General features: G+C 34.1%; 2 protein-coding genes and 1 long non-coding RNA gene across 4 annotated transcripts; 1 reads left to right on the forward strand and 2 right to left on the reverse strand.

Annotated features, from left to right (window-relative positions):
- Window positions 1-1358: 1358 nt before the first annotated feature.
- On the reverse strand, window positions 1359-3212 carry LOC133703933 (adenylate-forming reductase 03009). Its single transcript, XM_062128682.1, has one exon. The coding sequence runs from the start codon at window positions 3115-3117 to the stop codon at window positions 1480-1482; it is 1638 nt and encodes a 545-aa protein (XP_061984666.1). The 5' UTR covers window positions 3118-3212; the 3' UTR covers window positions 1359-1479.
- Window positions 3213-15317: 12105 nt separating this feature from the next.
- Window positions 15318-18434, forward strand: LOC133703372 (uncharacterized). 2 transcript variants are annotated; one of them, XR_009843876.1, is made up of 3 exons: window positions 15318-15492; window positions 15862-16299; window positions 17891-18434. It is a non-coding gene; the product is annotated as an uncharacterized LOC133703372 (long non-coding RNA). The 2 variants fall into 2 exon arrangements; XR_009843875.1 differs by lacking the exon at window positions 15318-15492 and having other exon boundaries at window positions 15681-16299.
- Window positions 18435-20247: 1813 nt separating this feature from the next.
- Window positions 20248-22270, reverse strand: LOC133702837 (phospholipase A1-IIgamma-like). Its single transcript, XM_062127154.1, has 2 exons — window positions 21289-22270; window positions 20248-21064 (listed from the first exon to the last, which is right to left on the reverse strand). Exons 1-2 carry the CDS (start codon window positions 21922-21924, stop codon window positions 20456-20458), a joined length of 1245 nt encoding a protein of 414 aa, XP_061983138.1. The 5' UTR covers window positions 21925-22270; the 3' UTR covers window positions 20248-20455.
- Between the last annotated feature and the right edge of the window lie 286 nt (window positions 22271-22556).

The raw sequence follows: 22556 nt of genomic DNA on the forward strand, positions 1-22556 counted from the left end.
ATCCATTTATAACATTTATGCATACCTAACAAACAATTTACTTAAATAACCCAAAGAAAATCTAAAAGATAGGGATTTTCAATTTTCAATTTGATTCTAACAAATCCATTCCCTCTATGTTGTCATTTTATTGAACTTGAAAACAATCCCAAGCACTGTCATTTCTTCCTTAGTGAATCCTAACTGCTTTCCACCTATAATTGATGTGGTATCATCTCCCGATTGATGGATCATACACTTTTGATTTTGCTTATGTCCATATAATCCTCTTCTGACAAATCAATTTTCTTTATCATAAAAGACTATTTACTAATTGTTTCCTTTATAAATATGAAACCTAGGGACCATTACAAGAAATGAATATGTGGTAACAAAAATAGCATGTGCCATAGACATATTCAATAGCTAGAAAAATCACATCACATTGTGTTATATTCTAAGATTAGGGTACCAAAATATATATCTTTCTAAATTTTAATGAATATATATATATATATATATATATATATATATATAGAGAGAGAGAGAGAGAGAGAGTGGTGGGTAGATGATAATGATGATGATGATGATAGTTGGGGGGCTAAAAACCATCAGCACAAAAAGGTTAGAGAAGTAAGAGAACATATATGAAATTTTTTAAAAAAATTGAAATAGCTGAAAACAGGATATGTATAAAATTCCAAAAAGTTTAGGTGGTCAATAGAGCTTAAGTTCACCTATGATCCTCTAGTTTCTCAAGTGTATCCAGAAGAAGAATTTTAATAATGAGATGCTAATATAAAATATGTTATAAAATAAATGATTCTTGCTAAAATTGACCAAGTAGTGGGATTAACTCCTCTTGTTTTTGTCAGCAACTAATGGAATAAATTTAAATATCATAAAATTAGTGTTTAGTAATTATCTTAAGACATAAGAAACATAAATAATAAGGACAAAAAGGTGTTTGGTTGAAGAGATATAAATAAAAAATAAATAAATTTATCCCTATAATAATTTTAGAGTGAATTTTTATATTTTCAAAACAGAAAGTATAAAGAGATATGTTTTATATATATGTTTTTATTATTTCTGTTTTTTCTATCTTGAGATAATAATCAAAAGCTATTAATGAATTGTTTCTTTTTATTGACTCAATTTTTTTTTTGTTTTGTTAATTTATGAAAAACATGGGTTTTGTTGCTAACTAAGATTCTGTATATTTTTATGGTGTGGTTTATATTTTACTTTAATTATAAATTTAAAAACATTTAGTTAATTAACATATAGTACAGAAACTCTTTCTTGAAACTTTAGTTTAAAAAAAAAACTACAATTTATAGTTTTTTAAACCATAAAAATTATCAACACGATACACATTAAGTAATAATGTACTTTTATCCCGTTTCGAAAAGTAGAAGAATTTGTAACCATTGCATTCCAGTACATAAACACAGTACGGCTATTAAAAAATGAAATAGAAGTTCGATCATCATTGAACTAGGAGTCCCAAATAGGACCGAAGGCTGCAATCCCTGCTGCTTTGCAGGAATTAACGACATCCCTGCTTCCTTCTGGATTGCTAGTAACAACGACAACTTCAGCGCCCCATTTTTTAGCAGCTTCAACACTCATTTCAGATACATTGGGCCGACCGAGCACTGCTGTATCATGCACAATCACTTTATCTTTAGGATGTCTGCTCATCATATCTTGAATTTCTTCGCCAAAGTTTTGTTCAATCCCTTTGGCTACCCAAAGTACACATACGTTGGCTCGACATGGCTGCAAAAGGAATGATAAGAAAACACAAATGCCAGAACCTGTTGCCACCAAAAGAACCCTATCATACATATTCACTAGGTATGGCAAACCAGCAAAGTGCACTTGCCTAACCCACAAATGGCTTGGCGGGTTTGAGACCAAGGACTTGGTGAAGTCACCAACAGCACCAGCAAGCATCATATGTTCCGTCTTCCCATCAGAAATAATACCGAAAGCGTGCCATTCAGATAATGGGGATGGGCTAATCCTTCCCAATATACCAGCTTTTACTCCTCCCTCAAATTTTATAATGGAGGCGTGGCCAGAAGGAGCGGATACTTTGACAGGAACTCTTCTCACTGTTATCCATGGGATTATAATTAGAATTGTGATTGCTGCTGTCATCCAAAACTCTTGTTGTTTTATAAGCCTGGAGCCTAGTTCATTACTATAGGATTTGGCTTTGGGGTCATATGAGGTAGTGAGAATGATAAAGGTCCAGAGGAGAGCTAGAGCTGTCCATCCAGTAAACCTGTGAAACCTTTCAAAGACATTGTGATGGAGATGGCGGACGAGAGGAAAAGCAGCCAGACAAGAGAGGCAGAGGAGGGAAAGAATAATAGAGGCCACTGCTATAATCTCTGACGATGTGTTTTCTCTGTTCTTAAGAGTAAGGACTAAGGCATATATGAGCCAAGCAACTGAAGAAATTCCACAACTGCTGTGTATGCCACCAAGACTTTGAAGCAGAGATGTGGTGGCGGTTTTTATTGGAAGAGGGATCCAAGACCTTCCAAAGACCTCGACTGCAAGCCAGAAAACAACTCGCAAAAAGGCCTCACTCCTGCAGAGTGTCAATGCAAGAATGTTGGCTATGGAGAAAAGGGTAGCTCTATTTCTTGCATATGGGAATTTCCCAGTTTCTGCAAGTACCAAACCAGTGATGTTCAGGGTCAAGCAGACGACAAAAAGTCGTTTGTATACCGTGAACAAACCTTGGTCCAGCAATATAACTGACAATCTTGATTCTTGCTTTCGAGCAGGTTTTGGTGGCTGCTCTTTCTTAGTTGCGTATGGAAATGGAGTTAGTTTTTGCCCCTTTTGCTCCTCTTTTCCTTCTTCTAATGCTTCCAAAGAAATGTCATCTTCACCATCGAGATCTAGGTCACAGAAATGGCTACTAGCTCTACTAGTTGACCTGATGATGAAAGAAGGGAACACCTTGGAGGAGCTCCCTAGAGGCCAAGGAAACCAAATTCGTTTGCTGCCTTTTAGCTCATCATTGGATGGTGCAGTAATGGCAAATGGATTTTCATGAGGTTTGATTTCAAAGGCCACTCCTCGGCAGCTTGAAAACCTCACTGGACTTTGCATGTTTCTCAGGACAAGAAACAAAGGAACAGTTTTTTAATGTTACAACAAACAAGCAATTTGAAAGTAGAGAGAAGGCAGGAGATCTGTAAGAGAAGCTTGTGTAGTTGTGGTATGAAATGGAAAGGCAAGGTGGGCTAATTATAGTGTTCAAAGAGAACACGTACATGGGGCCTGATTCCACTAAATTATCGAAGTAAATTCCTTTCATAGAAGCCAAGCTAGTTAGACTTCGTCAAACAGGCCGACCCGGCACTTGCTTGTCCTGCTATCCTTATTTTTTTGTTTTCCATTGCTGGAAAATCAACAGTTTTGGCCCCCTGAAGATTAGCAAAAAAACACGTTCAGTATGTTGTTCTTGTGCATTTACTTTGAAATTTTAAGGGCGGTTCGTGAACAAGTATATCGAGTAAATTTCCATGTAATGATACTGTATATTTGTCTAGAAAAGAGAACTAAAAGAAGAGAAAATTCTCCAATAGAGATTTGACTTAGCGCAAGTCGAGGGGATTTTTGCTTGTGCGTGAACGTTTTCTACGAAATTGCTGCTTTCCTTTAATGTAGTCATCCTTATTGCGATTTATTGGAAACTGGCTGTGCGATCGGTCTTCATGACTGAATAATCATTGATCACTGATAATATATCTTCTGTGGTTTTACGTTAGCAAATTTGATGTCGAATATATATTGTTTGTGGAAAATCTCTACGTTCAAGTTCAAGCTCACATAACTTGTCCTGTATATTTCAGGCACAGATCAATTTATTTGTGCATATTATCATTTATTATACAACCTTGCACACATGTTCTTTTCAAATGAAAACCGAGAAGATATATTAAAAAAAGTAATACCATCAAGGAGATGGTTAAAAAATGGCCTAGATACGTAAAACCATTCTCTAAAACAGAGAAAAAATGAAAACAAAATATAAAAAAATGACATCTAGCTGGATTAATTCATAGGTGAATGCCTTGTGCAGTCTGTAGAAGATCATTTCATGTGTAGATGAAGTGCTCATCAATTTGCTTTGCCCATTCTGCTAATCAATGAAAGATTAAAGCATGGATTGCCTCCCAATCCGCCACATCTTCATCAAAGATCGTATAGCATTTCTGGCTAGTCAAATAGACCATAATACAGCATCAAGTAATAGAAACCACATCTTTATTTCTGCGTGGCTTCTATTTTCTTCAAAAAAAAAAAACCAATTTTGCAAAGGATCATCAACTGAAATTGGAACCACACTCATTCATGTCCCCACCAACGCATCACACAACTCCATGATTTCCAAACATGAGGGCAGTGAAGGAAGATATGAGAAACTATTTTAAATTGGCAGGGACTACAGAAAGTGCAAAAAAATCTATCATCTTCATCAATTAATCCTCTTTTAAACGAAAACTATGATAATAACTATTTTTATCATTTCTTTAACTTAAATCAATGGTCAACCTAATTCATGACCCGGACTTGGCTCTGGATCGACCCCCAAATCGAGTTTTAAAACTATAATAAGAATCATTTTTATCTTTACATTGACCCAGGTCAATGTTTAACTCAAATCATTACCCATGTCTGGCCTAAAGCCTACAACTGAGTCGGTTTTTAAAATTATGATAATATCTATTTTTATTTTTACATTGACCCATGTCAATGGTCAACCCAACTCGTGGCCCGAGCCTGACCCCTAACTGATTTCTGAGTCGGGTTTCAAAACTATGATAATAATCATTTTTATTCTTATGTTGACCCGGGTCATTAGTCAACCCAACCCATAACCCAGGCCTAACTTTAGGCTGAACTCTGAGTTGGGTTTTAAAACTATTATAATAATCATTTTTATCCTTACATTGACTTGAGTCAATAGTCAACTTGACTTGTGACCTAGGTCTAGCCTAGGGTTGATCCCTGAATCAGGTTTTAAAACTATAATAATAACAGTTTTATCCTTACATTAACCTGGGTCAATGGTCAACCCGTCCGTGACCCAGGTCTAACCCTTGGTCGATCATCAAGTCGGGTTTTAAAACTATGATAACAACCATTTTTATCCATACATTGACTTAAGTCAATAGTCAACCCAACTCGTGATCCAGGTCTGGCCTCAGATTGATCCTCGAGTTGAACTTTAAAACTATGATAATAATTATTTTTATCTTTACATTGACCCAAATCAACTAAATTAACCATTATGCAAGATTGTCCTACCTCTTTCAGTGGACAAAACATTTTCTACTAGAACAGCTTTGGAAAAGACAAGAATTGATTTTTGTACTGTCTAAAAATGCATCAAACAACTCCACAAAAAATTATCTTGTCCAATTCATCATTGTCCAGCATACCTAAAAGGGTAGAATCTCTTAATGTGAAATTGGCTTCTTTTTTTATTAATCTTGAAAATGATTTTTTTATTAATTTGAAGGTTCATTGAATCTTAAACTATTTCACTAAAAGGTGTGACAATCAATAAACTTCAGTGTCAGGAATCAAAACTATGTCACTAAAAGAAACGTTAAATTACGAACTATTTCATTACTACTATTTATTCTCATGTGACTCTAAAAGTATCCTTTTTATTAAGTGAACGGCTTACCAATATTCAAATCCGAGATTTATCACTTGTTATAAAATATAGATTGTCTTTGACAGATACCATTACCAGAAAATTAGCAAATACAAATAAAAACATTTCATTGGTATATTGTGATGATCTTTATCGATAGAATTTCTCATCCCTGTATCAATTAGTAAACACCTACAGAAAAATTCTCTTGGTATATACTGAGGGAATTGCAGTGGGAAAATATAGAATGAAAAAAAAAAGTCAAACAATACGATGACGTATAACTTTTACAGATGTCATTACCGACAAAATTAACCCAATGATATGTTACTGACAAAAAATTTCATCAGTGATATTTAATTTATGACCTGATGATCAACCCTCCCCTCCCCCTCCCCCTTTTCTTCTTCTTTCTTATGTATTTTTTCTGCAATAAATAGCCACCACAACACTCAGTTTGTCAGCATCCATATTTTGATTCAAATTTTATTGAGGATTCTTCATTTTAAGTAAGCAAATTATTTGCTCTTTTTTTAATTTGAACTCAATTTTAAAATGTTGATTTTTTAGCATACTTTTTGTAGTATATGTATTGTGTTTAGATGTGTACTTGTTTTGTAGTTTTTTCTCATACAAATTTGCTATATGGATTTATGATTTATATATGTTAGGGTTTGTTTTAGATTTTGTCAATTTTTGTTTGTTTGTAAATTGATAAAACTTATGTTGAATTTTTTACTTAAGTGTTTTATGATGAAATAAATAATAGCTTATTTAACGAGTCCATTTTATATTTTGTCAATTTTATTGCCGAGTTAAAATTTTCAATAAATGTGTAAAAATTTGAATTTATGTAGATAATTGATAATGAATTAAGAGTACTATTAAAATATATTGAATAAATTTAAGCTAAATCAATATTTTTTAAAATTAGTTAGTTAACGTAGTTAATTAATATAAGTTTTCATCATTAGTTTATATAGGTTTGATTTAAGTAATGAATGATTGTTCATGGATGTATAGAGATTCACCTCAAAGGTTGTGGATGATGGATTATTGTAATAGGGTTCGAGGTTTTATTAATTACACATTATCTAATCCAAGAAATATTAGTGGAGGGGTATTAGATGTTCATGCAAGAGGTGTAAAAATAAAAAGTTTCTTGATCCAAATTTGTAACGATGCACCTTTTACAAAAAGAGTTCATGGAGAAATACTAGTGTTAATATGAACACGGAGAACCATATGTTCCTTATGATACCATGGTAGAAAGGATGGTTGAGTCAACCTTTAGTTCTAGCAACGAGCATAAAATTGTAGATGATAATAGTAATCCTTATAAAAATATGGTTATAGATGCGATGAGAATGAATGAGGGTCATGTCAGTCAATGTCTAATTATAGATGAAGAACCTAATGCAAAGGCGGTCAGGTTTTTAATCTTTTGAATGATTTTGACGAACCATCATGGGATGGTTACATAAATCAAAGTAAATTATTAGTCATTGCACAGGTGTTCAACATCAAGTCAGATCCTGGGTTTAGTCAGGCTAGTTATGATAAAATTGTTGAATGGGTAAGAAGCATTTTACCTGAAGGGAACAACTTGAAAAAGAACTTCTATGCTGCTAAGTCCATGATGAAACCCTGCGGTCTAAGATACTAAAAAATTGACATGTTTCCAAACTTTAGCATGTTGTACTACCTTGAAAATACAGAGTTAACCGAATATAGAATATGTAGGCATTCTTGTTATAAACTCATGACTAATAGGGGAAGGACTATTGTTACACATTGATAACTTAGATATTTCTTAATCACACTTAGACTACAGAGGTTATTCATGCCATCAAAGACTATTGAACACATGATATGGCACCAATCACATGATGCAGTGGATAGAGTGATGGTGCACTCTTCTAATGGTGAAGCCTTGAAATATTTTAATAGTGTGCATCCTTATTTTTTCAGTGGAGACAAGGAACGTGTATCTTGGATTATATACAGATGGATTCAATCCATTCAGGTCATTTGCTGCTCCTTATTCTTATTGGCCAGTAATACTCACGGTTTACAACTTGTCACCGGGGATGTGTATGAGGCCGGAGTTTATGTTTTTATCTACGGTCATACTTGTTCCTAATAGTCCAGGTCAGAATATAGATATTTATCTTCGAATGTTGATTGATAAGTTGAAGTAGTTATGGTCATTTGAGACTTTGACTTATAATGTATCGAAGAAACAAAATTTTCTAATGAATGCAACTCTAATATGGACTATCAATGATTTTTCAACTTATGGAATGGTTTGTAGTTGAAGCATGCATGGAAAACTAGTATGTTCATCTTGTATGAAAAATAACAAGGCATTCATGCTAACAAACGACAGTAAAGTGTCTTTTTTTTACTACCATAAGCGGTTCTTACCAACATATCACAAGTTCAAAAAAAATAAAAAGGACTTCTTTACTGGCAGAGTTGAAAGGAATGTTGTACTGTCGTTTCTTTCAGGTGAAGAAATCTATAACGTAGTATCATAGTATGGTGACATTGTATTTGATTTTTAATCTAGTAAGCAGAAGTTTATTGGTTTTGGTTTGACCCATAATTTGGTAAAGCGAAGTATTTTCTAGTAGTTTTTTTATTGGAAGATCAATCTTTTCCGCTATAACTTTGATGTCATGTACATAAAAAAAAAACATATTTAAAAAAAAATAGATTAAAAAACTAGCATGGCTTGTCCCAATTAAAAACTCGAGTTAACTTGTAATCCTAGATAAAACCATGCAAAATTCAATCCCAACCAATAAATTTTTTTAATAAAAAAATTTATATGTATAGAAAGATTTCTAAATCTCTCGAAGAAATATATGGCGTTGCCAGTACTCTTGTAAAAATTCCTACGTGAGGAATGTAAAATATGCAGATGAAGATTCAACAAAAGAGAAGAATAAATTCTTGAAAGAAAAACAAGAGTTGTTTTATCACTAGATTATCTGCATGCAGAGTTTATTTTCTCTGCTTTTTCTATATCTTTACAGGTTGAATGAGTTAATATATATACACATATTCGAACGTAAAGTTCTCAACTAACATTAACGGTTATAACTAACTAATTGATAACCTGTTAACCGTGTGTGTGTGTGTGTGTGTGTGTGTGTGTGTGTATATATATATATATGAAGACTGCAGAATAGAAATAGAATGACTTCTAGGGTCCTGTGGGCAGTAGTGCTTCTGCAGGCTGCTGGGATTCTTCTGATTTTGTATTGTCATTCCTGTGAATATTTGTAGATTTTTGTAGATTCCAATATCCCCCCTCAAGATGAGAATGGATATTTACCATTCCCATCTTGCTAAGGATAGGAGTAAGGGTGAGACAACCGAGTGGTTTTGTCAGTGCGTCTGCAAGCTGATATCTGGAAGGGATATGAATGATGTTAAGCAATCCCTCCTGCAATTTTTCACGTATAAGATGGCAGTCAAGTTGTATATGTTTAGTGCGTTCATGATGAACCGGATTAGAGGCAATATCGGAAACAGGTTTGCTGTCAGTATACAGCAGGGCAGGCTAGGAGTGTTGAATATGAAAATCAGCCAATAAATAAACCAGCCATTGAAGTTCACATGATGTAGTTGCCAAGGCTCGATATTCAGCTTCTGCTGAGGATCGACTGACAGTTGGTTGTTTCTTTGATTTCTAGGAGATGAGTGAATCTCCAAGAAATACCAAGTATCCAGTGACACTGCGTCTAGTATCAACACAACCTCCCTAATCACTGTCAGAGTAAGCTTTTAAATGGAATGTAGAATCAGCTTTGAGAAACAATCCTTGACCTGGTGTGGCTTTAAGATAGCGAAAGACTCTTTCTGCAGCTTGTAGATGCATTGTATGAGGATTGGACATGAATTGGCTGAGAGTTTGGATGGCATAGGATAAGTCTGGGCGTGTGATTGTGAGATAGAGAAGTCTGCCAATTAAGCGACGATAAGAGGCAGGGTCGGACAGAGTAGGGCTAGTATCATGGGCACTGAGTTTTAGTGTGGATTCTATAGGAAAGCTGACTGGTTTAGCTCCAGAGAATCCACTATCGGCTAGGATATCTAATGCATATTTGCGTTGACAAAGAACAATGCCTGTGGCAGATCGAGCAACCTCAATGCCTAGAAAATACTTGAGCTTTCCCAAATCTTTTATAGGGAAAGTCGTGCGAAGGAACTGTTTTACTTGGTTGATTGCTGTAAGGGTGTCAGAAGTGATGATGACATCGTCAACATAGATTAATACTGCGATGAAGCTGCTAGTAGTTTTTCTGATGAAGAGGCTAGAATCTGATTTTGCTTGTAGGAAGCCGAAAAGTAATAGAGAGGTAGACAGCTTAGAGAACCATTGTCTAGAAGCTTGTTTTAGGCCATATATGCTCTTCTTGAGTTTGCAGACGCGAGGATCATGGGAAGTGGAGTAACTAGGGGGCAATTGCATATACACTTCCTCATGTAAGTCATCATGCAAGAAGGCATTGTCTACATCAAGTTGGTGTAAATGTCAATTGTTGACAGCAGCAATGGTGAGGAAAACTCTGACGGTTGTCATCTTGGCCACAGGGGAATAAGTGTCAAAGAAATCAATTCCCTCTTGTTATGTGTAGCCCTTAGCTACCAATCTAGCCTTGTAGCGTTCAACCTTACCATCAGCTTGGAATTTGACTTTGTAGACCCACTTACATCCAATGACAGATTTGTTATGAGGCAGAAGTACTAAATCCCAAGTGTTGTTTTGTTCAAGAGCTATAATTTCATTGGTCATCGCTTGTTGCCAATGAGGAATAGAGCTGGCTTGTTTGTAAGTTTTTGGTTCAAAAACTAAAGAAACAGAAGAAGTGAAAGCTCGGTGTTGTAAAGATAATTTGGAAGTCGATAAGAAAGAGAAGAGTGAGTATGGCTTACCAGGAATGGAGCAAATTGAAGAGCTTGGGTCTGCTGAAGGAACCTGAGTCATATTTCCACAATAATATTGTTGTAAGTAATGAGGTGGATGTTTAGTTCGTGCAGACCTTCTGAGTTGGGAACCATCATTATGAGGTAAGGTAGGAGTTGGAGGAGCAGACGTTTGGATAGGCAAGGTTGCTGGAAAAACATAATGGTGTGGGGTGGACTGGGATGGCTTGTAAGTGAAGGAATCAAAAAATTGAGGAAAATCAGGAAAGACAAGGGGTGTGTGAACTGTGTTTGGTATGGATGGGAATGTGGATTCATGAAAAATGACATTGCGAGACATAAAGGTTTTGCATGTGGTTAAGTCAAGCAGTTTGTACCCTTTAATGTGGGGGGGATATCCTAAAAAAATGCATTTGGTGGCTCGTGGTTGAAATTTGCCTCTTTTGTGTGTGAGTGTGCTAGCATAACATAAGCAACCGAAGACTTTGAAGTAATTATAAATGGGTGGTTTATTAAAAAGAAGCTGATATAGTGTTTGATGTTGCAGAATAAGTGAGAGAGTGCGGTTGATTATGTGAGTTGATGTGAGAATGCAATCGGTCCAGTAAGTTAAGGGGAGTTTGGATTGAAACATGAGGGATCTAGCTACATTTAGTAGATGTTGATGTTTCCTTTCAACTCTTCCATTTTGTTCGGGTGTTTCAACACAAGTTGTTTGATGAATGATGCCATGGTCTTGATAAAAGGTAGGCATATTGAACTCTTGTCTATTGTCTGTTCGGATAGTCTGAATTCTGGTGTTGAATTGAGTATGAACATATATTAGAAAAGTGCTAAGAAGACCTCTAGTTTCAGACTTGGTTTTCATTAAAAATAACCAAGTGAATCTACTGTAATCATCAACAATGGTGAGGAAAAATTGATGACCAGAATATGAAGGAACAGAAAAGGGTCCCCAAATGTCAATGTGAATTAATTGAAAAACCTGTGTAGATGTATGCATAGACAGGGGAAAGGGCAGCCGTTTTTGCTTAGCTAAGGGGCAAATGTCACAAATGGATTTACCTGTAGAAGTTACTGAAAAATCAATTTTATTAAGAAGATTGAGTTTGGAAATAGGGATGTGTCCTAAACATAAATGCCAAAGGTCAGTGGCAACAATACAAGATTTGATTACTGATCTAGGAGGTGAGCTTTCTGTAGACTGGTCAGAAGGTTTGTGGATATGATATAGACCAGATTCAGCTTCAGCAAGCCCAATTGTCCTCCATTTGCTTAGATTCTGCAGAAAACATTTCGTGTGAAGAAAAAACAGGCCAATAGTGTTATCAGCAGTTAATCTTGAAACAGAAATAAGATTAATATTGAAAGAAGGTACATAAAAAGCATTGTTTAAAATGATATCGGGAGAGAATTTAACCGTCCCTGTAAATGCAATGGACACCTTTTGGCCATTTGGCAGATGAACTTGGTTTTGTATTTTAGGCAGAACAATGGACTCAAAAAGAATGGGGCTACAGATCATGTGATCTGTTGCCCCTGTGTCAAGAATCCAAGTAAAATTGTTCTGAGGTGAAGAATTTGTATGACAAGAAAAAGATATACCTGATACAGAAACTTGTTCCTTAGCAGTGTTATGTAGCTTTGAGTTGGAAATGCTATTTGCAAGAGTGAGTAGATTCTGCATTTGTTCTTGAGAGAAAACAATGCTGGGAGGTTCTTGTTTTTGTTCTGAGGAAACAGTATTATGTGCAATGGGTAGTGTTTGATAATTTCTATTTGTATGTGGTATGGCAGCAAATCTTTTTCCTTTTGGCCCCTTCCATCCAGGAGGATATCCAATGATCTGAAAACATTTATCAACTAGGTGTCCTGGATATCCACAGTGAGAACAAGTTGCCTCTGATTTTCCTTTTTGTTTAGAAAAACGTGTAACATATGTTGAACCTGACCTGTGATTTGGATTGTGATATTGTCCAGCAGCCATGGCATGTGAGTCAATGGAAACTCTTACCATATTCGTTAGGGACCTTTGACTTTCTTCTTGCAGGAGCAAAGAAAACACTTTCCCCATAGATGGCAAGGGAGTTTGAAGTAGCAATTGGCTTCTGACTGTAGAGAAGGAATCATGGAGTCCTACCAGAAATTTCATAACATAATCTGACTGTTATCGATCTGTTAGGTGCTTTAGAATGTTACAAGAACATGAATCAAGATTTCCACATTTGCAGTTTGGTATTGGACGAAAACTAATATATTCATCCCATAGCGCCTTGAATTCGCTGAAGTAATCTGTAACAGTTTTTGAGTTCTGAGAAATAGAACTTAAAGATTTCTCCAAACTGAAAACTCTTGGTCCATCACTTCTCAGATATCTTATTCTCAATTCTTCCCAAATATCAAAGGCTGATGTGAAGTAAAGAAGGCTGCTGCGAATGTCTTTGGCAATAGAATTCATCAGCCATGACAGGACTAGATTATTTGATCTTAGCCATGCCACACGAAGTGATTCATTGTTGGTGATTGGCTGCATTAAAGAACCATCAATTAAAGAAATCTTGTTTTTCACTGTGAGGGCAATTGTCATGGATCTACTCCATGCAATGTAATTTTCGCCTGTGAAAATTTCAGAGACAAGAAGTGCACCAGGGTTATCAGAAGGGTGCAGGTAGTAGCAGCTGGAGGAATCATCAGATAGATTCACAGAAGTGGTGTTGAATGATTCATTGTGTGCTGTAGAAGCATTTCCTTCAAGATGATCAGACATTTTGAAGTCTTTGAAGAGATCAAGAAGATGATGAAGAAAAGTTTTGAAAAACCCCCAAGAATTTGAATCTTTCTGTTTATGATGAAGAAGAGGTTCTAAGGAAAAAAAAATTGAATTTCACAGCTTGGAATTAAGCTCTGATACCATGTAAAAATTCCTACGTGAGGAATGTAAAATATACAGATGAAGATTCAACAAAAGAACAGAATAAATTCTTGAAAGAAAAACAAGAGTTGTTTTATCACTAGATTATCTGCATGCAGAGTTTATTTTCTCTGCTTTTTCTATATCTTTACAGGTTGAATGAGTTAATATATATACATATATTCGAACGTAAAGTTCTCAACTAACATTAATGGTTATAACTAACTAATTGATAACCTGTTAACCGTGTATATATATATATATATATATATATATATATATATATATATATATATATAACTGCAGAATAGAAATAGAATGATTTCTAGGGTCCTGTGGGCAGTAGTGCTTCTGCAGGCTGCTGGGATTCTTCTGATTTTGTATTGTCATTCCTGTGAATATTTGTAGATTGTTGTAGATTCCAATAACTCTCTTCAGCTTCATAGCCATGCAGTTTTCCTCCCGATCATAAAATCCGATCTTATGCTTCCTCTAACGAGATTTATTCATGTATTATTAAGATTTAAATTATAATATCGGAGACCAAAGAATAACCTATTTACCGTTTCATTTAACCAAAAAAAAAAATCTTTAATTTGATCTGTATCTTCCGTGAAAGAATGAATGATAGATGGAAAAGAGGCAGAGAGGATGTTAATGCAAAGTCTCTGTTTTGGGCTTCATTTGGAGTTCTTGAGGAGCTTACACCGGATTCTATAAAGAAGGTTCGATGCTGTATTTGGTTCCTCAACTCTTAAATTTTATTAATTTGGTCTCATTACTTGTAATTGTCTTGATTTCATCCCTGTATTCCCTATGCTGTAATTATTCGGGGCTTCCCTCAATAACGATATAGGGGCCCATGTCTACGTGTCAAAAACCCATAAATATAGATTTCAAGTTGCACAATCTGCAACTCCAATTAGATTACGATTGCGATTGTTTTTATAATAATTTTTATTTAAAAATATATTAAAATAATATTTTTTTTATTTTTAAAAAATTACTTTTTGATATTAATACATCCAAACAATTTAAAAATACTAAAAATATATTAATTTTAAACAAAAAAATTCATTATTTTTATGAACGCGGGTTGGACCGCGTTCCCAAACGATCTCTTACAGGATATGTTTAGAAGTGGGTTAATAATTGTTTTTTCAAGTGTTTTTTATTTTAAAATGTATTAAAATAATATTTTTAAAAAAATTATTTTTAATATTAGCATATTAAAATAATTTGAAAAAATTAAAAAATATTAATTTAAAATAATAAATAAATAATTTTTTTAAAACATAAAATTACAAAATTCCTAAAACATGGTCAGGAAAAGAAAATAACCAAATCCATGTGATCTAGAGATGATTATTTTCGGTTTGGTTCGGTTTTTATTAAAAAAAAACCAAAACCGGTTTTTTAACAAAACAAAACCCGAAACTGAACTGAAACCGGTTCAAACTGACCGGTTTTAGTTCAATTCGGTTATTTTGGGGAAAAAATTGGTTCAAACCGATCGGCTTGGTTTTTTCCTGTTTGGCTCGGTTTTTTCAGTTTTTTCCGGTTTGGGTTCGGTTCGGTTCTGTTTTTTTATTTTAGGCTTATAAAACCAAAATCAAACCAAACCGGTTGATTTTTAAAAAATTCTAATTGGTTTAATCGATTTTTTTTACCATTTGAATTTTTCAATTAATTTTTTTCTGATTTTTTTTATTTAATTAATTTTTAAGTTTTTTTCTCACCCCTAATATAGTCTGGTGGACAGAAGACTGTGACCGCATGCTGTGGCCTTGAACTAGATCAAAATGTTCAATGTACTGCGTGCCTTGAAAAATTCTTCAAGTACTTGAGTTGAGTCGGTCGGTAATGACTTTGAACATTGATTTTGGAAACAGGGAAGATGCAATTAACTTTATTCTCTACATCTCCCTTTCCTCGTCTAAACAGCTACTAGAACCCATGACCAATGGTACGAGAATCTAGACTTTCAATTTCATTTTATATTTGCTTTTAATCTTTAATTATTTATCACATATTTTGACGACTCGTGCCAACTCAGCCTGTGACGATGAGGCTTGACGATAACGGATTTCATTTGATGATTTAGCTCAATAAATTTTCATTCCTAATAATTCTTGTAGCGTTAGAAATCCCAGTTGTTTCTTTAGATTTTCTAGACTTGGTTTTTTTTCAATAAAATATTTCATGAAAAAAAATGATACGAGTAAGGAAATTTAACAGTAAAAGAAGAAAAGGAAAAGAATATGATTAATTATTATACACAAAGAACTATCGAGTCGAAGGACAGAGTTAATGGATCGTCTTTTATCACATGCAGAGCCTTCAAGGGCCATCTCCCCTGCAAGAACTTGAGATTAATGACTAGTATAGCAGTGAGTGAAGAGTACCCTCCCAGCGAGTCAATTCTGGAGTTGAGATCTAGTGGAGCCAGCGGAAGAGTCGAGCTCTGGGAATATAATTTTTTATTGAACATTAGAATAGTAACTCACCCCTCAAAACTTTCTGTTCAGACACCGCCACTGCCCACCGAGTTCTCTTCCTTTACCTCGTTTCTTCACGAAGAAGACGACTGATCCTGTTGTTGTCGATGCAAGTAGTGAGATCATGAAGCTTTTAGGGCTTAGTTCGTAGTTTGATTTAGTTTTTTTCTTTTTTGGGGTCTTGAAGCTGTTGCTGCTGGTGGATTCGAGGTTGAAGATTATTATTATAATTGAATTTCTCGACTATGGTGTTTGTTGGCGTCATTCTGTGTGAGGTAATTGTCTTCTTCTCTCTGTTTTTTTTTTATTATTATTATTCCTATTTTTCTGTTATTTTCCTTCTTTCACCATTAAAGTTTTTTTAAGAAAAAATAATTGTTTTTGTGCAGGTCACTTGTATAAACAAGTGATGTATAAAAAATTAAATACAGTTAACCGATTATGCTAGCAACTAAAATAACTGAAAGTTGGTTTAATTATTTATATAAATAATGAAAATGATTAATATATTTTTAATTGTTTAATAACAATCATTGTATAGTAGTTTAAGTGGTTGAAGCTGCTTGAAACAAAGTGTTATATGTAGATTATTGTTTTTCCAAAAACAAAGGTGGATGAAGTAAAAAAATGATTCAGGCTTGAAACGGATCCAGACATGTTGAGCCAGTGAAGCACACATGGTCCTTTTGTATTGGGTTTTTTTTTCTTTTCTTTTTTTTAATTTTATTTTATTCTAGAGTTTTTTGCCCATGTGCATGGGCTTTCTAATAACAGCTGATGATTATTTTATTACTTTTCTGATCTTGGAGGTTTTATGTTTTTTTTATTCTGGGATTTTGTTATTAAATTTTATAATTTATTATTAGGTTGATTGTAAATCGGTTTCATGTTTTTTATAATAAAAAAATTAATTTGATTTAGTAAAATTTATAATCTGATTCATGATTTTAACGAGCTGACTAGATAAATTTAGCTTTTTTATATATTTTTTAAACTTATCTAGTTAACAAGGTCACATAAAAACAATTATTACTTGATTTAATTTTAAATATGAGTTAGATAAAGAGTCGAGTTAGGTAGTTTCAAGGTTGATTTATTAAGTTGTGTTTAATAATAATATTAAATAGCTTCATATAATAATTATAAAATGATATAATAATTCAATATATATTGAATAAAATAATATAATGTATGAATAATTTTTTAGCTTTAATTCAAAATATTATGTAATTAGTTTCAAACTTTCTTTATGATTTTAAAAATATTTTCAATTTATAAAATTATATAAAATATTTTATCAATAATAATTCACTTATAATATCATCAAATAACTTCAACCATCACCAATCTTATTAGTGTAATTATTGCAGCCACCACCACCTCAACAATCACTACCACCCCAACACCATCACTTCACTATCATTGCTACCATCATGGCCACCCTCATCTTATCCTCATCCTATAACTACCATTAATATCATTCCCACCCTCATCCACAACTAATACATGGAGGAGAAATGATCTCCATTTTAAATTCCAACATAAAAATAGAGATTTGTCTTTTTTTTGAATGAGAAGTCGCCTCTAGATTCTTTTTCTCTTCCAACATTTTTATTGTAAGCTTGAAATTTTTTGGGTTAAAAAAAAATTTAAGTAGATGAACATATTAATTAACCAATACTTCACACACTAAATAATTATGTATTTATATATCTTGAATTTTAAAATATTATGAGTGTTTTATAGGATTGACGAGCAAACCTTTAACAATATCATTTTTCAAACTCCCTTTTTCATATGAATCATCATTCATAGAGGGCTCCTAGATTTTTCTAGTTAAGTAACCTATTTTACCTCGTCCTGCAGCAAAGGTCTCAACAACTCGTGACCGAAGAGACTAATGCATATCTCCCGTTGTGAGCACTAAATATTGTGCTTGGTCCAGGTGATGTATAAGAAGAGTCTTTGGACATGTCTAATAGCTAAACCAAAATCAAGCAGGCAGCTGGATAGTGAAAACAACACACAGCGTCAGCCAAACAAAAAATAGCCAGCCATGTGATTGCTTTGGATATCATGACAACAGCAGTATAATCAACACAACAATGGTAAACTCTTAAGGGTTTCTCTGGAAGAACAAGAAACACGGCTACAATAGAGAGAAACAACAACGATGGGTGAAAAACAGCTACCAGCGCCTTCAACAGCAACGATACAATCAGGGGCGGAAGCAGGGGGGGGCGAGCAGGGGCCCGGGCCCCCCCTGCAATACTTGCCCCTGCAATATTTATCCCTGCAATTCTTTTTTTTTTTTTTATATTGGGTGATTAGGTAATTAAAATGGAGAAAGTGTTATATTTTTTATTTTAAAAAGGTGGCTCTTCTAAATTAAGTGTGATTTTATTTTTTATTTTCTTTGAATTTACTCTTGACCTACATGGAAAAGAAAAAAAATATAAAGGTATTATTTTGTGAAATAAAAAACAGAGCTACCAATTTACCCTAATATCCTGCAGCCAATCAAAAACATAAATCACGAGCAAAAGTTTTCTACAAAAAATTGAAGCAGAGCTACTAATTAATTTATGTTTCATCAAACAAAATAAGGTAACTTAAATTTAAAATATTTTTTTTTGTTTTGAGATGTTTGTTAATAATTTGATGAGGTTTTTTTAATAATTCTATCATGTTTTCTCTTTTTTTTTCTTAGATCTTCTAGTTCTATCAATTGTTTTTTGAATTCTTGTTATATTGATTTTTTTAATTAATTAGATATATTTTATTGGTTTGTTTTGATTATACTTGGATTTTTTTTATGTTCTGTTTTTAGCAAAACCACCAAAATTATCAATTTTTTCTTATAATATATGTTTTGATTTTAGGTTGAACCATGAAAAAAATAAGAAGAATTAATTCTTTTTTTTAAAAAAAAAGAAAAAAATATTGATAACTCACAGCCTATTGAACGAGCTTTTTCAGCGATTAAAATTGTTAAAACAAGACTTCGCAATCGGATAGAGGATGATTTTCTTGCAAATTATTTGATTGTCTATATAGAAAAAGAAATTGCTGAAAGATTCACAATTGATATGACAATCGATAAATTCTATTATATGAAAGAACGACGAGCACAATTAAAATAAATATGTAAGAATCATTCTTTATTATTTTTTGCTTTATTTCAAAGTTTATCAAACATAAATAATGTTTTGTTTTAGCTAATGTTTCTTATATACTTTGTATGTTTATATTTGATAGGTATAAAAACCAACAACATTAAAGTGATGGATATATTATGAAGATGAAATTAACTTCATTACTTTGACTCAATTTGGTATTACTCAAAACCTTTTACCTTATACAAAGGTTATTATATATTTGTAATAAGTTATTTGAATAAAACTAAATTATGTAGGTTTTGTTTTACAACTCATGTACAATAAATTAAAACAAATATTATATTTTATTATATTAATTTTGGCCCCCCCTAACAAATAATCCTAGCTCCGCCCCTGGATACAATTCAGGAAAAACAAGAAGAGTTGGAGAAGAAATAGCAGCAACATTTAAGCAAACATCACCAATCAACCATAGTAACACAACAATGGTGGAAGGAAAAAGAAAATGGAATATCTGAAGCAAGTCCGCAGCTATCTAAGGGTAACAATGAGGGCGGTCTAGACAGCACTAGTCAGAGACCAAAAGCAACGCCAGCTAGTCAAGAGATTAATAATGGCAGCGGTAGCCACCAAATGATGACACCAAACTAGCTTTGATACCAAGTGAAATTAGGGTAAAAGTCCTTGTTTTTCTTACCTGAATGAGGCCTTTTATATCGTTTCAATATAGTACTTACCTAGCTAGCTACATTAGGAAAATAATCTCAATCCCTGCAATATGGCATGATCCTCTGAATACAAGGAAACTACAATCAATTTCTATTATCACGAAATTATAATTTCGTGAGTCATCCTAACATAATCATCAAAGTTTAAACTATTGTTTTTGATTTTGAGTCCAAATTATAATTTTATATGATGAAATTAATAGAGGGGAGAACTAAAAACCTCAGTCTATAAGAGACTTACGAGGCCTTAAAACTCGTTGCTATTCTAAAATCGAACTGCCCTGTGCATTATGGAGTGTGGAACTAGTTTCAATGAATTGGCTACGATCTTCAGTCGGCACCGAGGATTACACATGTTCTTTATCAAACACAATAATTAAAAACAAATTAATTATGCTCATAGAAACAAACACACATAGAGCAATGCTATGACATCACAATTGATCTGCCGATTCCCCAATGCCTCAAGCTGAGTTTTACCGTTATCGGCACTTTATTAGCACACCCTTATAATCAATTTTAAATAATTAACGGCATATAAATCTTGCAAACACAATAAGGTTTGATGTTCTTAACCATCTTTTTTATTCTTCAGGTATAAAATCCTCTTCCAGGTCCATCAACTTCCAGGAACCATCTGCTTGCTGCACCATGCCCTTGTTTTCTTGGACCCGCCATGATGCTGGTACAAGATACTCATCCTTTAAGCTATCAATAGTCTTGTTAACAAGAGCAATATCGCGGTTGACCTCTAATTTAAACCCTCCTTTCGGCCCTTGTGTTCCTGCCACTCCATGCAGGTAACCTTCTAAATTATGCCAACTTGATAGATTTCCAGGGCTCTTCAAGTACTTAGACTTGGTGGTATCAATTACCAATTCTTCTCCTACATCCGCATAACCTATCAATGGATAGTTAGGAACAAAGTCTTGAACGTTATGAATGCGTAATGCTCTAAGATCCTTATATCCGGAGAAAACCCTCTTGAAGTTCGAGTCCCCGACGCGAGGGCTGGCAAAGAGAATGGCTGTGACGGGACAGCCTTTGTTTTTCTGCGACTGGTTAAATCCATTAGCAACTATATCCACTGCATTCAGAGTTGCAACTGCAGCTCCTAAGCTGTGGCCGACTATGGTTATGCTGATTTCTTCATTTGTGTATTTATCCACCAGTCTCCTTACCTCGTTAAGAACCTAACGAGTAAGAACAACCAGAATTATCAAACGCTCATGATATTGCTATGCCAGAGTTTTTTAATAAAAGGAAAAAAAAATTGTTTTAAAAGATATTTTTTAGGTCAATACCATTTAATTTCCTAAATGCATTCCATGTATATTAAAATATACATCTATAGATAATAACCGTGCTGCTGAAAATTCATAGACTGATAGCACAAATATTTTAGATACTATATTACCTGGTCTCTAGCACTATTCTTGTTGTATTGTGAACGCGAGTCGTCAGAGGTGTAGATTGAGTACCAACCTTGGTGCACCTTAGGATCACCGGACTCGCCAAGAATTTTTGAAGCTGAGACAAAATTAAATTCAAAATCATTAACCCACTCTAAGGTCCGTATCGTACCTCTCCAAGCAATGACAATATCCCTCCGCCCTAACGTGGTCTTCCCTTCATCGGTAGCCACCGCAACGAACCCTATCCAATTGGATTCCTTGCTCCATGCCTCCCTCGATAATGACTTTACGATGAATGCTTCAGGGAGCTGAACCTGTGATGTTGCATACAAGAATTTGGTAACACGGTACTTGAATGGATTGCCTTTCTCTAAATGAACCTTGGTAAAAAAGTCATCCTTTGCATACAAGCTGCTTCCTGCATACTTAGATGCCTTCTGCGCGTTGAAACTGTCATAGGTAGCCTGAGCCATTTCTCCGTAATGAATGATGTATCGCCGGAGATCATTATCAAGAGGATCCAGGAGGTCCTTCCAATGGTTTTCTCCACTTAGATGTTTCCATCTTTTATCTATGCTACCCACCAACATTGTTTTCTTCTTGCCAAACCACCTTTTAAGGATAGCTAGTTTCTGCATTCTTTAAATATATGCAGTTGCAGATGAGAAAACCTTGACTCCTTCGAGCAAATAACTAATATCTATATCTGAAATCGCCTCGTCTCCGTAATCATAAAACTAATCCCTCAACTAATTATATTACAATGGATCATAAACTAGTACAGGACTGTGGTCGACCAAGAGATAATTCATCTATTACAGATAATCTTAACACGTAAAGTATCCCCTTGACCTGACTATGCCACTTTGAAATCTCTAATAGATGGACAGGTGTGCTGTTTGATCTATTCCGATCAGAGAGTTTTAAGTTTAGCTGCGCTGTCCATGCGAGCTGGCAACATTTTTCCAGCCATTTTTAATGGAGTGTGACAGAAGAAAAAGATTCTGGAATGATTACTAATATATAATCATGACACATTATTTTTTGGTGGGTCGAACTTATCTATATAATATATGATTAATGTTTCTTTCATCTTATTGATCCGACACTAACTCTAATGTTATAACAGGTGGCTTGTCAACGTCTACCATCTGGAAGTAACTGTAATAATTTAGGTGTTTTTGTTAATTATAACATCATTAGAATCTTAAGCTTATTCGCAAAATATCCCTGACTGTGATATATTGAATGCGATAAGTATGACCTGCAA

Source organism: Populus nigra, chromosome 9 (genome assembly GCF_951802175.1).
Source record: "Populus nigra chromosome 9, ddPopNigr1.1, whole genome shotgun sequence".
NCBI lineage: Eukaryota > Viridiplantae > Streptophyta > Magnoliopsida > Malpighiales > Salicaceae > Populus > Populus nigra.

What these genes read in the sequence shown, in the direction of transcription:
- LOC133703933 (XM_062128682.1), bottom strand. Translation starts at nt 3,117, where the DNA reads ATGCAAAGTCCAGTGAGGTTTTCAAGCTGCCGAGGAGTGGCCTTTGAA.
- LOC133702837 (XM_062127154.1), bottom strand. Translation starts at nt 21,924, where the DNA reads ATGCAGAAACTAGCTATCCTTAAAAGGTGGTTTGGCAAGAAGAAAACA. An exon ending in AGAATAGTGCTAGAGACCAG is followed by an intron (nt 21,065 to 21,288) that starts GTAATATAGTAT and finishes CTTACTCGTTAG; the next exon opens with GTTCTTAACGAGGTAAGGAG.